At 35.9% G+C, this 16,134-nt stretch overlaps 1 protein-coding gene across 1 annotated transcript in view; it reads right to left on the reverse strand.

Moving 5' to 3' along the window:
- Positions 1 to 4,152: 4,152 nt before the first annotated feature.
- Positions 4,153 to 16,134, reverse strand: part of LOC126378382 (plasma kallikrein) — a 70,486-nt gene continuing 58,504 nt past the window's right edge. The window contains exons 4-8 of the mRNA XM_050026693.1: positions 13,976 to 14,087; positions 10,989 to 11,048; positions 6,108 to 6,361; positions 5,382 to 5,549; positions 4,153 to 4,397 (exon numbers count right to left, since the gene is read on the reverse strand). Of these exons, the coding sequence (XP_049882650.1) occupies positions 4,165 to 4,397; positions 5,382 to 5,549; positions 6,108 to 6,361; positions 10,989 to 11,048; positions 13,976 to 14,087 (827 nt within the window). The 3' untranslated portion in view covers positions 4,153 to 4,164. The remainder of the gene's footprint in view (positions 4,398 to 5,381; positions 5,550 to 6,107; positions 6,362 to 10,988; positions 11,049 to 13,975; positions 14,088 to 16,134) is intronic.

Here is a 16,134-nt window from a genome sequence, read left to right on the forward strand (position 1 = left end):
ATTTTTCAAATGTGGAATGTTTAATTAGATTGATCAAAAGATTTTGAATGACCAAATAAACTTATACCTACTTAATATTGCATGTGAGTACGTATTTTTTATGCCTAATTAATATATTTTTGGCCAAAATTATCTTTAATGAACAATAGGTAGAACAAATGAGAAGTTTATTGTAGTAGGTTGCGTTAATTAGGTATTTATAAACTCAGTTATACGGGGTTAAAGATGAATCTTAAAATGCTAATCTGGAAATAGAAGCCAGTCTAAGATAATAAAAAATCAATCTCATTTTTCTTCTTGACTTATTTTTCGGATTTTAATCATGAGTGACAACAACACAACTCAACACCGTGTTGTTGTTACCAACAACACAACAACATGTTGTTGTGTATATTTGTTGGTAACAATGAACAAAATGCTTGACCCCTTTTTTGATGACGTCACTCAGACAGTATTTTCATACAAATGTAATAGGAAACTTTCGCTTTGTAAAAAAATATCTTATTCGGCTAAGTTGGAAACTAACCTATTCACTAATATAATAAGGAGTAATTTAAAACTATCTGAATTAATTACCATCGCTAGATAAGGAGAGATAGATTGATAAAGATGATTTCAAAACACGCACTATAATAGGGGAAAATCCACAAAAAAAAAACAAAGTTAAAAAGGTAACAATAAATATATTACATTAATTTAATTTCATTAAATAGTGCAAATACAGAATTTTGTTCTCAATGCCTTAAATTGCAACACAATCGAAACATTGTCCGAAAATAAACATTTCCGAATTTAAATAAATTAAAAGCATTTTGAAAAATAATTTACTTAAAGCGCTCTTTAATTAAATATAGTTAATATAAATTATTTACACACAAGTCATGGTATTATTAAAGACTTAAAATTATTATTTCTTGTTCTTTGTTACAATATTATGTACAACTATTTTTATTATTAATATTTACAAAAATGCTATAGGCACTTATGAATTATTATTATTTTGGATGTTGCGATTTCGGCGACACTTTTAGTAAGTAAGTTAAAATTTCACCATTATCACATTTTCTTTTCTAGTAAGACTAAGGGAATCTTAAAAAAAGTTGTTCTGCAGTTTTTTTCTCTCTCCCACTTGGGAACGAATGTAAATCGAAAAATCTTAGAGAAGACATCAAGTTTTTTTTACATTTGATTATTAGAAGAAACTGGCAACATTAACAATAGTTTTTGTGAGTGTTGCCATTATTATCGCTTGTATAATTGTAAAGATTACAGTATAACATTTTTTTAAAAATAAGTACACGAAATATTCATCCGAAATTAAAAAAATATAATTGGAAAAAAAAATGACTGAAATAAAATTACAATTTGACTTTTTAGTATCCACATTTTATATAGGGACCTGATACGAGTTTACTTTTCTGACCACTTATTACGTTTTACTTTTTTTTTCGAGTGAAAATGTATGGGCGTCCTATTAGTCCCCTTACGCGGAATTATGCCCCTTGCATGTGAATTCCCCTACATTTTTACTTGAACTCAATAAGATACGACAGAACGTTTGTTCCAACACCACTGAACGTGTCTTGACTCTTGACAAATTCAAGCGTCATTGCTTCGGTCGTCATAAAAAAGTTTTGAAACTTTCATTATTTAATTTTAGCAGATGGGCAGCTAAAAAGCCGGACCTGTCAAATCTTCAGGTTAGGTAAGCGGACCCAGAAAAAAAATCGATATCGCTAGGGAGATGATGATGAGTTTGGAGCATGTCACGATCAAGATCAGCATCATCTTCACGTGGTCTGCCTGTCTGACCTTCCAACCCGCGAAGGGAAAACCAGCCCATTACAGATTAGGTTACATACCTCCGAAAATGTATTTCTCGGGAATGTGGGTTTCCTCACAATGTCACGATCAAAATGTCTTTTAAAATCATACTGGGGACTAATTATTACAAATGAAAAATATTCCATAAACGACTTGAAAGTAGTGACTTTATACAAATTTATCCTTCGAAAATACTTTTCATTCAGGAATGGCCTTATTTTTACTGAATGACCCCATTAATTAGTGAGCGTCAGAATCGCTGGTTGTCTGAACCGTTGCCCAATGAGAGTTGATTCAAGAATTGCTACATATTTGCTTATATTTGCTACATAGTTTAGATAATTGCTACATATGATATATATTTCGAAATAAGATTTTCTTTTTTGACCAGCCATACTGACGTTTGGTTAGCTGGTGGCCTCCTAGTTTAAGGTCAAGCATACGGAGTTACCCAAAACGTGTTGTGCCTATAATTGCTACATATTTACTTCATTTATATATGAATTTAGTTGTAGCCTTATACGTACATTAAATAAAAAGACAGCTTTAATTTGAATTTGTCCAAGGAAAAAGTGCCTGACAAAATTATAAAGGCAAATACCTAATTATGCAGCGCAAGCCGAACAATATTTTTAGGCTCTGGCAACCGAATGTAAGCTGTCTTTTTATTTAATGTACGTATAAGGCTACAACTAAATTCATATATAAATGAAGTAAATATGTAGCAATTATAGGCCCAACACGTTTTGGGTAACTCCGTATGCTTGACCTTAAACTAGGAGGCCACCAGCTAACCAAACGTCAGTATGGCTGGTCAAAAAAGAAAATCTTATTTCGAAATATATATCATATGTAGCAATTATCTAAACTATGTAGCAAATATAAGCAAATATGTAGCAATTCTTGAATCAACTCTCATTGGGCAACGGTTCAGACAACCAGCGATTCTGACGCTCACATTAATTATACAAGATGTTAGTGACAGTGTACCAAATACTGAAGGGGATGAGCTCATGATTCTGAGTTAATATCAAATGGAATTTTCCGTCGCGGAATCTCCCTCAGTATTCCGTTCTGTGTCACTAACACCATGTATGTACAGTCATGAGCAATATAATGTACCCACTTTAGGACTCTGTCGCACTAACATATTTGACATTTAGTGAGACTTGCAGTTCAATTTGTCAAAAAAGTTAATGTGACATGGTACCAAAGTGTATACATATTAATGCTCGTGACCGTACTATACATGAGCAATTGCTATTTAATGCTTAATAAAATGTTGGCAACATACAAGTTAGAAATATCTACAAGAAGTAGGGTCTTCCCTCAAAAGAGTTTTGCTGTATTTGACAGCCAAGCAGATTTATTGCGAATTGCGGTCACTCGGCGAGTTTAAAGTTGGAATGGTGCTTAACCATTGGCCCCGATTCCTGCAGACAGCTCCTAATTTTAAGTTATACCTGTCATTTTCATATGCGCCGAAAAGAAAAGGGACGGATGATTGACAACTGTTAAAGTGTGTGAATAAAATAATATTATGCATCTCGCTTATATGCAACCCGTTTGACGTGTGCTGTCAACTTAATTCTGTCGGGTTGGCCAATATAAAATTTTGGAAGGGTTTCTTAAGTTTCTGCCTAAAATTGACGTGTGTTCCATAAATTTTATGCCCGTCCCTTTCTTTTTCAACGGATAAGAAAATGACGTATATAACTTAAAATAAAATTAGATAGTATGTACAGGAATCGGCAGCATTGCTCGTATAAAATAATATTTAAAGGTGACCGGCCAAATTGTTGTCACGGTGGCCGCTCACATTTAAACATTAAGTACTTAATTTCTAAAATACGTTGGAAGCAAATGTCTGCTAATAGGCACTAAGCGGCACTAATAGGGAAGCATTTGCTGAACAGCATCTCAACTTCAACAGTACATTTACCAAACAGGGTCTTAGTGACCCAGTAACGAAAACTTTGGACCATGATTCAGACCATGATTTTGAGTTGGATTTCCTGTTGGAAATTCATGTTGATTTTGACGTTTTTTTTTTTGAGTCCCCTAACGTGCTCTGAGCTGCATAGAACCAAAGTACTTCAATAATAAACAAGTACAAATACTAATAAACTTTTCGCGTTGAACGATTTCCATTGCGTCACAGCAAAAAGTTAAAATCTTAATTAACCATTTTCGACAAGAAAAACACCTACCATCGTTTTTTAATACAATCAAGTATGCCTTCGAAATGTTTTGTTACGGTGACACTAACACCTTGATGATCGAAGTTCATATCCAGGAAATCTACCAACATCTCTTGAGCCTCTCTAAGTTAAACTATCGCTATGACAACGTTGTAGCGTGTGATATCCAGTCGACGGTGTGCGCGACGCGGTGGTAGATGCCGGGTTGGCCGCGACTTGCGCAGGAGTATCCGGCAGAGACCACTCCTATGAGGTACCAGCGTCCTGTCCGCTCCAACATTAAAGGGCCCCCACTGTCCCCCTGACAGCTGTCCTTGCCGCCCCCTCGGTACCCCGCGCACAGCATCTCGGGATAGATTACCACGTTTATACCTGGAATTGGAAAGAAATATTATATTCATCTTCTTCTATCGTGTGGGTTGTGAGGCGGAGTACCAACCTCATCAACCCATGGTTGACCAAATCACTGACCTGACCAAATCAGGTCAGGGTTACTATTGAGCCGCCAAAGGCCCCTGAAATGGCTCATGTGACAACTGCTTACTTACATCAATAAGTAGTAACCGGGACCAACGACTTAATGTGCCTTCCGAAGCACGGATCGTCTTACTTTCGGACAATCAGGTGATCAGCATGTAATGTCCTAACCAAACTAGGGACCACAAAGTGATTTTTTGTTTGTAATTAATAATGTGATACGTGGTAAGTCCGTGGTCCGTAAATTGGGGGATTCGTTCGCTCTTCTTTCGGGTTTCCCTCCGCACAAGGTCACAGGGGCCATTCGGGCTTCCCTCCGCACAAGGTTACAGGGGCCATTCGGGCTTCCCTCCGCACAAGGTCACAGGGGCCATTCGGGCTTCCCTCCGCTCAAGGTCACAGTGGCCATTCGGGCTTCCCTCCGCACAAGGTCACAGTGGCCATTCGGGCTTCCCTCCGCACAAGGTCACAGTGGCCATTCGGGCTACACCAGCCCGACCCATTTCTATTTTATATTTAATAATAATCTTTAGTAAAGATTCTTAGTAAAAACTTCGGAAGGCATGTTAAGTCATTTTTACTTAGATGTAAGCTTGTTACATGAGCCATTGGTGGCTCAATAGCAACCCTGAAGCCAGGGTTGAAAAGGTCGGTCTTTGATCTTACAACTCACACGAGAGAAGAAGCATGATCGTATCAAAAGTGGTATCGAATCAATTTATGTTTATTCTATTTGATTGTCGTTACTATTATTATTATTATTATTATTTATTTTTTACGCCTGAAATAAATGAATATTATTGTTTTTAAAAGTAGTAAGTTGTCTACTGCTTGGTGTTCTGCCCATCAAGGCTTCAATGTGTGTATCCCAAAACCCACCGTTAGCGCGATGCCACCGCTCGCAGACTCTGTTGTCGAGCACGGGTACGTCGACCGCCTGCAGCGTGCGCGGACGCAACCGCGAGCCGGGGCTCAGCGCGCCCCAACCCGCCGCCCACCCGTACTGGCCCAAGAAGTCTGAGCCGCGCTCTGGAAGGCATATTGGTGCTGGAAAGAGAGAAAGATAGTTTTAAAAAATGACGGAAATCTACACCCACGGCACAGCCATCGCGTCGCGCGTGGCGCGATATATCGAGGGTTTAGACCAGTAGAAGCAAAGAATGCTATCTATGCAGATAATATACGTGTGGCTGATAGCAGTTTTCAAACTTTTATGGATACCAGCTGACTCACAATAATCATGTTACAGCCTGTAACTACTTATAAATGTTTACAAATATTGTCATATATTTAAGGCTTATATAGTACAAATAAAATATATTATTGTGTAAGACAATCATGTCTTCCAAGTGAATTATTATTGTTATTATTTATTGAAAGTGTCGAGGTTTTGTCACTACGTTTAGGACATAGATGTCACGACTCGACTCGCGACTTTGCTGCGACTTCGCCTAGACATATTCGCGACTTCGCATCGACTCTGCTGCGACGTCGCTTCGACTGCCGCGACGTCGCTTCGAGTGCCGTGACGCCACTTAGACATTGCTGCGACGCCGCTTAGGCTATCGTGGGAGCGACGAGTCTTACGCCTAAAATTATACTTACCTATATGCGGCATGTAATGAACATTCCTGTCCAACGTTAGTACTGCGACGTCAAACCTATCGGCTTGAGGCGTAAACTTGAAGAGTGGATGCACTTTTATGGCGCGGACGCCGAAGGTATACGCCGGGAGGGGTTCCGCAGCCGAGTTGATGACGTAATCTCCGAGTGTCACTCGAACATGTCGAGGCTGCGCACGCGCCACGCAATGGCCAGCCGTCACGACGTGGCGACGAGATATTAGGGAGCCGCCACACCTGGAATGTCCAAAATTGAGATTTTAGTTTTTGGTATTTGAAGTGTTTTGAACACCCGTCCTGATGAGTTCTGACCTGGTGAGCGCGTGGAAAACGCAAAATTGGGTGGCCCAAAGAGACCACACGACGCTCGGTTAACCGGGAATTAAAAACTCGGCATGTCATGGGAGCAAGCAAAATATCGCGAGGAGTCGAACATACATGATGATGATCTCCGACCGATTTCGGCCATGGCGACCACTTGGACTCCTAGTCGACAGACGCTGATGCGCCCGAAGATGACTTATATAGCCTGCTATGGCTTATGTAGGAACATACATACATAAACTCACGTCTATTTCGCACCGGGGTAAGCAGAAACTATGGAATTCCATTTGCTTCGACTCAGACATACTTCTCTTGCTTCCTCCACATTCATCAATCGTTTCATACACGCACGCCGGTTCAGATTACGTGCATTTAGTAAGTAGGAAGGCTATAACGAGGAAAGTTATGAGGTAGGGTAGGGGACGACCCAAGGAAGTGTGGATGGATTGTGTAAGGGATATATGTGTAAAAGATGTGACCACGCCGGCGGGGTCGGTATTAGAGTCCTCATACAAGTACTTAATACCAATAATAAAAATACAACGGTATATAAAAAAATTGCAAAAAAATCTTTACCCATCTCAGAAGGCCTCTATCATGAAGATAGAAATCTCACATCGACTTTTGCGCAACTCAGTGATTACCCTGTCTGAAAACCCCCTGCGCTCTAGTTAGCACAAACCAGAGATCACAATGACAACCGGTTGCATAAACCAAGATGGCACTTATTGTGTAAGATTTGGAAGTTTTTTTTTGTTAAAAATTATTTGTACGCATCCTTTTTATGATTGAGAAGCGAAAACAATAAATAGCAGGCGGGAGACTTGCTTCCTTCCTTTATCGTGTGGGTTGTGAGGTGCATTACCAACCCCATTAACCATGGTGTCAGGGTTACTATTGAGTCGCCAAAGGCCCCTGACACGACTCATGTAACGACTAACTTACATCAGTAAGTAGTAACCGGGACCAACGGCTTAACGTGCCTTCCGAAGCACGGATCATCTTACTAAAACTAACTACAAGTTAAGTGATCAAATGAAATCAATTTTCTTTACTTTTTCTTGAATTTTAATTATATAATTTATACATTGTGCAATTAACTTCAAAGTAGCATGGAGAGTATTTTAAATGCTACACCGACAAGAGCGTGGCTCTTAATTTGATGATGATGACAATTAACTTAAGGCTGATTACTTATAACTGGTTCCCCAGGATACGCCAGGGTTGATGATAACACAACCCACACAACAGAAGAATATTTTTCTACCAGTCCCAGAGAAAAGAAAAATAACTTAAAGAATAATGAGATATTGAACCTACAAAATATGTACTATACCTAATATATGTATTTATAAAAAGAAACGAACGGAAACCAGGCAAATGACCTGTACAATATAAAACATTCACTTTTTATATCGCGTCGAGATTAACTACTTATATCTTTGCACTGGGGTTTTAAAAGTGAAACTTTTTGCCGTTCACTTGAAGCCTATGTAGCACCATAGAATTTTCATCATTCAAAAGAAGAAAAAAAAAAAGAAAAGAAGAAGAAAAGAGAAAGAGCAGTTCACGCTATTTATAATCTGCGTCGTCGGGACTCTTTAAGGGAGCTGTTTAAAGAAACAAATATACTGACGGTCGCAAGTCAATATATTTATGAATACATTATGTATGTACGTAATACATACTTACAATACAAGGAATAAAAATAAAATTGCTATTCAAAATTCTAGATTAAGTAAATTAAATTAATCTTTTTTGGGGTTATGTATACGTTTTTACAATAAAATACCAGATAAAATCTTAAATTTGTCAGAGATTAAATTTAAAGCTCACGTGAAGCTTACTTTATGTAAAAAAGCTTATTATAAGATTAATGATTACCTAAATGATAAAAATGTCTGGTATTGAATGTGTTCCTCTAGTTATTAAATAACTTGTAATGTACCCCCATTGATTTAAAAGATGTGTTGCTATTGCAGTTTCTTGACATATCTTCTGCTCAGCCATAACACCTTGCGAAATGACGTAAATTCAAAAATGTTACATTGACCTTCAACAAGTTTATCCATGATAATTACGTTGGATAGGTTGGAATCCAGCACAGGCCTAAACCGTCGACCCTAGTGGGCCGATAGCGACTCCTTCTTCTTTTCGTGTCGATGGCAAAAAAGATAGCAATAAGTGGTGAATGAGGGGAATAGTCGACCACGCGGGCGGGATCGATATCGGGGTCCTGAATTAGGTTAGGCTCGCTCAAGCGAGCTGATTGGCCGCCTCTGAGGTTTTGTAAGAAGGCGGATTGTAAATAAGTATTAAACTATGTTCTTTTGTTAAACTGTAACAATGTGAAATTTCCACCCTATCAAACAATGGCACGGCGTGTACCATAGAACAATGATTAAGGTTTCACATATCGTGGTCGCTTTTGCAACATATTCCACTTAGTTTCAATAACATTTCTTACAAGGTTCTGTTACCTTAGCTTAGCGATTGACAAATGCCTTAACAAAAAGATGATACTTAAGGGGCCAGTCTTGAAATGCAGTGGTTTTATGCGGATGAGACGTTCGTTATTTAAAATTTGACATACAAACTATGTTACCTACGGGCTTAGCACCGTAAGCACGCGACTCTTTCTCGCCGCGACAGAGATCATCTGTCTCTTTCTGTGCAGTACTGTGAGAGAGTGACGGGTGACGTATGTCGAGGCGAGAAAAAGTTGCACGCTTAAGGTGCTAGAGCCTGCTACTGAATAAATATATTTTTAATTTGAACTTTGAATATAGAATTCAGAATTCTTATTTTTTCACCTCTCTCGGTGAGCACCCACGCTGTCACTATACCTGAAGTTGCTCTACTTAACTACTCCAAGCAATTGACAATAAAAGAAGAAAGTGTCAACTTAATGCTAGTCCTAATAGGGTCTGGAATTGAATCTTCCCCTTATCGTGATTGTCCGAAAGTAAGATGATCCGTGGTTTGGAAGGCACGTTAAGCCGTTGGTCCCGGTTACTACTTACTGATGAAAATACGTAGACGTTACATGTGTCATGTCAGGCGCCTATGGCGGCTCAATAAAAACCCTGACACCAGGGTTGATGAGGGTGATAATCCACCTCACAACCCACACGATAGAAGAAGAAGAATGATTCTGATTCTGAGTTGGAAGAGGAAGACCTAGGCGTATACCGTGATCAGTTCCAGGATGTTTTAAAGAAAACCAGGTCAAGAGTATTCTTAACCTGAAGACTTTGATGAGAGTGGAAAAAGCGACAGTGGTGGGTCAGGATCGTAGTAACTGGGATTCCGTGGTGTCTGCGTAACCCAATGGGGAATAGGCGTGATCTTATATACGTATGTATGTTTTATACCCACGGATGATAAGCAGCTGGTTATTATTTCAAGTTCAATTTGAATATATTTTTTTCAAAATAAAAAATTAAAATTATTTTAAGCTTTATACAGGTTTAAGCAGGTCTTTATATATGGTGTATCTACTTACTGAAAAATAAAATAAGCACTTACCTTGTTCCAAAATATTAAGTAATTCTTAGTTATATTAGTGTGGTTAGTAAGCATGTTAGATGTTAAGTTAAAATATAATGTACAATACATTATAAACATATTTACAAATATAAAAAAGAAGAGGAATGTGCGAAAAAGTTTGTGAAGAAACAATATAACCTAATACGATAATCATAATAATAATAAACAATAATAATTAAAAAGAAATATAAAAAAATAAATTAACTACTTCACTAAACCTGAAATTATTTTAAGATGTATTTACAATCATGCATTTAAATAATGAATTTCTAGATTAAAATAAAAACCTGTCTACTTATTTGTTTCATATAAACATGCTCAAACAACTCTACTGTAGAAAAAAATAAAGATTCCAAATAACTACACATTACTAACAAAAACATACGAATACCCAATAGTGTCGTTTCAGACAGACCGAACTTAATTTTAATTTAGTTTAAGCGGTTTTAAAATCGTAGACCACCCCGCCCCAATTCGTATTGGGCGCCCACCTCACCCCTTTGGGTCTTCCTTTAGTCTAAATGGCCGTAAGGGAGAGCGCACGCGGACTATACAGTGCGAGCGAGACTTAAGTCACTTACGCAGTAAGGTGGCTTACGATAGAATAAAACTAACGCCATTTCTTATAAAGAGATCATGTATGAAATAAAATCAATGAACCAGATTTACTTATGGTATTTTACATCTGGTAGAGTCGGAAGATATATTAAGATGAAATGGAGGATATTTTTAAAACTTTTTTTTGATGTAGTTTGCCATTCACTACTTGGCCGGCCATTTTTTTTAAAGGAGGTGCTTGCAACCGGCCAGCTAGAAACGTATAATTTTGAGCACTACTTTTAGGGCTTTTAAACTAAAAGGAAATTAAATTCAGTGCACTAAAATCGACACTAACAACTAAACAACTCCTTCATGAACCTTGAACTCTAAAAACTGCTACTACCATTGAAAGTGTAACTGACAGACATAGCCATCTCTTTCGCACATTTACCTCTCTATCCAACATTGCTTCCATCCGATCAACTCGAATATTGACATTAGCATGTTGCATCTGAAATGTAATTTTATTAATTGTATTAGTAACAAATTAAATTGTTATACACAAACACACAATGAGGTACTTTAAAGGCCACGTTTCCCAAAAAAAATAAAGATGGCGCTGTATAACGTTACCTTCGTCTAATCTTCTAATTTCATGGATAACGACATAAACCTTTTTTTCTTTATCTTTTATGATTTACTGTTTTGTTTTTTTCTATTATTATTTTTATTTTTATGTTATAGTTTAGTTTTTAATTCCGAAATTATAATTTCCTTTAGTGTTTTTCATGTTATTTATAGTCTTATTTTCCTTTTTGTATCTTTTTTTTTCATTCAATGTTTATTTTTGTTGTATTAGTTTGTATATTGTTTTCTCGTCATACAGCGCATTGGGCCATGTTGTATGTACCTTAATAAATAAATAAAACCTTTGTTTTTGGATATAAATGATGACCCTTGTTATTACACTCAGACGTTCCACCCGTTATCATTCTGACCAAAATAAAGAGAAGCAATTTAAATAACAACATAATTTTATATATAGATCCAAATATCAATCAACAATTTTTATGACTTGACAATGCCATTAAGTACATTATATTTTATAATAATTATGTTGCAGAGTAAGGTGAAAATAAAGCAGATAAAGGTCTACAGCGCCATCAATATATTTTTTTGGGAACGCAGCCTAAAAATTCCGTCATTAAATATAAAATTGAATAAAATTCCTCAAAGATTTCTCTTCAAATATATTGTGCTTGAAAAAATATACAGGGTGTTAGTGGCACCGTAACGAACGAACAAATTAGAACGTTTACTTGATCGTACTAAAAAAGAAACAAAATAAAAAAAATATGGTTGAAGTTTTTCTTGTCGGAAATATTTAATTGGCTACTTGACAGTTTCCAGATAAGTACTTTAGAAATTACAAGCGCTTATTTTATGCTGTTAAAATATTTTATTTTCTCGAAAAAGCTTTATATAATAGAAAAAAAAAATTTTTTTTCTTCAATAATTTCAAATTTCGAAAACGGTTGGTGACGTGTTTTTGTCCACTGACGTCACATTTTCCATAAACAAAGAAACTACCGAACAGTATAACTTAAAACTTGACAGATAGTTTTAGTTTTTTTGTGATATGTGATGGTCTTGTAATTCTACTTTTAATATTGACTCAGAATAATCACACCCCAAAGTTTTAGTTTTTCGGTGTCACTAACACTGTAAGTGCCTTACCTTAAATATATTATGAAATTATAATATTGTAAGTATGGATTGTGAGGTCTTCAGAACCCCGATACCGACCCCGCCAGCGTGTTCGACGATATCTCTCATTCAGCGCTTATCGCTATCGACCCGCACGGGCGTGGTCGGTATCGGGGGCCTATGCCTATATACCGAACATAGGCAATACACTCATAAGCCTCAGAATTTAAGCATTGATTAAACAAACATATAAAAATAAATTTATTTCTCCACTATTTTACATTTATAAAATTGTGGTAAAATACTGTACTGCTGTTGTGGCGGTGTATAGTGGTGAAGGAAAACATCGTGAGGAAACCCACATTCCCGAGATTTGAATTTTCGGAATAATAGTTTTTCTATAAAAAAAACCGGACCTCTCAAGTGTTCAAGTTAGGTACGCGGACCCTGTGTAAAACGGAGATAAATATTATTTAAGTTAATAACATTTTACATTACAATATTTCTACAGTAATGAATGTTAAATGAATTTATTATAAAAAATGGTAATGAAAGTGTTAGATTAAAATTAGTAACATGTAGTGTGTATGACGAAGTTGATAAAATCGTGTACTTCCTTGTTAATATTTGCATGCATTAATTACAAAATGAATTATATTACAGGTAATGTACAAAGTATTAGGTAGGTATATTCTGGCTTTTACTTGAATTTTATATAATGGCCCCGATTTCTGCGGATACATCCTAATTTTATTTTAAGTTATACCTGTCATTTTCTTATCCGCCGAAAAAGAAAGAGACGAATAACTGTTAATTTTAAACGGTATTAATAACCCGGGTGATTAAAATAAGCATCTCGCTTGACGTGTGCTGTCCACTTAATTTTGTCGAGTTATAAAATTTTGGAAGACCAACTTGTCTTTAATTTCTGCCTTAAATTGACGTGTATTTCATAAATTTTATGCCTGTCGATTACCCGTCCCTTTATTTTTCAGCGGATAAGAAAATGAAAGGTATCCATTAAAATTAAATTAAATGGTGTATACAGGAATCAGCACCATTGTGTATAATCATGCGTAAAAAATAAAAAATCATAAATATTACTAACAATATCCGTAATACGAAAACATACTGACATTATTGTATTGTTTAGATATGTGTGTATATGGTTGGCTCAACCACTATAGACGGCGATACGGCTCGCCACCTATCACGTTGGTCAAACAGAAAACTCGGTGAGGTGTGGGTACTTAGTTCATTTTGTAATGAATGTACATCTACCCAATCTCGCGAGATTTCGTCAAATTTTTCGGGATCAGTCCTGAAGCATAATATGACGAAGCTACACTTTTGTTTTGATCATGTTGATTTCCAAACAAAACTTAATTATTTAAGTACTTACCTAGTAATATTGAATGATAAAGGTTTTTTTTTTTTTTCAAAAAATTTTTGTTTTAATTTACCACAATTTAATCTATCACAACAGTTTTCAGATAGCTGAAAGATAGATGAAAAGTTTGCATAGGCAAACTTTTCATTTTTTAATGAACTAAACGAGATTCCGAAAATTTCGGGATCTCGCGAGATTGATATTTCCAATCCCGCGGGATCTCGAATTTGCGATCTCGAGACGGTATTGCATTCCCTACTATTGAGATGCCAAAAGCCCTTGGAATATATCGTGAGCATATGTTGTGTGTGTGTTTACTGTGTGTCATGAAGGAGTGTTACCTAGAGGAACCGATGCGTATGTAAGCCTGCCAGGGAAAGGTGCCGAAGCCGGCATCATCGCCACCCACGATGCGGCGCTGTGCAGTCTGCTTGTTGACGGCTATGCCACAACCTGGAACAGACGGACAAACATTCTGTTAATACCTAATACAATACCACACCCCGGATACTTCATACAAAACACCTCGTTTTACGCAGACACTATACATTGACGTTATCGTACACACGCATCTGTGTGTATGACATCTGAAAAATAGATGACGCTACGCAATGTTGCCTTCGTTTAACCTTCTAATTTCATGGATAACAGACATGAACTTAGAAGACATATTCTTTTTTTTAATATACCTAATAAATGATGCACACCCAGGCACAACACCTCCTCCACCCATTATTTTTACGATCTAAAAGATGAGAAGCAACATAATTCTATAAAAATCCTTTCGCGATCTCATTAAGTGTGTGAAGTGGAAGTCAGGGGCCATTCGCTTACGAGATTAAACTTCGTACTCATTGTCACTTAATTCCAACTTAATTCACAAATAAAATTCTAAAATAAGTAAAAAAGAAATATGCGATTGGATGTCGACCATCTTAAGGCTTCTATGTCTACATTAAAATTGTATATAATTTATCTTTAACCCAATCATGTCAGATTAGAAAAGAGATACATAGTACCATAGTCCTCGAAAACAGTACTTAATCATTACTATAAGTACATCAATGCATTTAGGTATGAGAATCGCCTTAAGCTTAAATAAGTACATTATATTTGTATTTGTGATTCTACCTTCTTCAAATCCAGAAAAGATTTGATTCTTCACGCCCGGCAATGGTAGGGGGTTGCGTTGAAACCAGTTCCTTATCTTCACCACTCTAATCCTACATCTTGTCTCCAGTACAAGTAGGAATAGGAAGAGAGTAAAGTATAAAGTCTTCATTTTTTTATTTCATTTTTATGACTTTCACATATTAAATAGTATTTTTTTAATAGTTATTATTTTATTTTTTTATTATTTATTACAGGCACATAAAATATTACATAATTTATTATATGATTTTACAAATAAAATAAATATTTGTAATTGACACGATGTCTTCTTTTCATCTTCTAATAAATATTTTTTGTTTGTATTTAGGTATATTTTTCTGTTTTACATGTAAATAATTTTGACAATTTTTGTAAGAATATAATTTCGTCATTTAATTGTTAACTATATTTACTCAGATTATTTTAAATGTTTTCAGTTCTAATTTTAAATATTTTTTTTAATAATAAGTATTCTACTTTGCACTTTTTATTTTGCTCGTAGTCATTTATTACTTTAGAAATAAACTTATTGTCAAATACATGTATCATTTCAACGTTACGATTAATATTATTTAAATTAAATCATTTTAAATGGAATTTATTTTAAACACACGACACCCCCATCTTCGTACCTCTTTCATTTCACTCGATTTTTTCCTATTTATTATGTTTATCTTTGAGAAATATAGTGTTATAATATTTTATTACAAAATATATGGAATCTTTTCACTCAACACAAAAACAAAATAAAATCACTAGCTAAAAAATCCCCATATTTGTAAAGCCCAATTCACATCAACTCCTTCCCCTGTCAATCAAAGTTACATACTTGAAAAAAAATCTATTACACCACCACTTTTTCAACGTCTGCCACTTAGTAATTATTCGAACACACTACCGCCAACACGTAACTGTTATTACGAGCAGAACATAATAACACTTCCTTGCGGAAATAAGTTACTACGTGCAATATGGAACGAAAATGAGAACGTAGTTAACGTACTTAACAACGTAGTTAAGTAATAGGCTTATTAAAACCGCGTAGTTGTCCCTTTCATTGTTTTAATACTTTTACTGGATGGCAACACTGAATCCTCGATTGGGATTAAGACTTGGCCCAAAGAACTTGATTCCAGGCCTTAAAAAAATGGGATCTAACACCCGTATTAAGGGATGTTAACTCAAAATTTACTCGACTCCGTCTTCAATTAAGTTAATAAAAAAGTGAAGTTAACAGTTAGTCTGATTGCTGAAATTTTAGTTATGTGCAATAAAGTATATTTGATTTGATTTGAAGTAAGGAGCAAGGAAGGAAGTCACTCGACCCGAGTGAACTTCTTAGAACACG

This window comes from Pectinophora gossypiella, chromosome 26 (assembly GCF_024362695.1).
Source record: "Pectinophora gossypiella chromosome 26, ilPecGoss1.1, whole genome shotgun sequence".
Classification (NCBI taxonomy): Eukaryota; Metazoa; Arthropoda; class Insecta; order Lepidoptera; family Gelechiidae; genus Pectinophora; species Pectinophora gossypiella.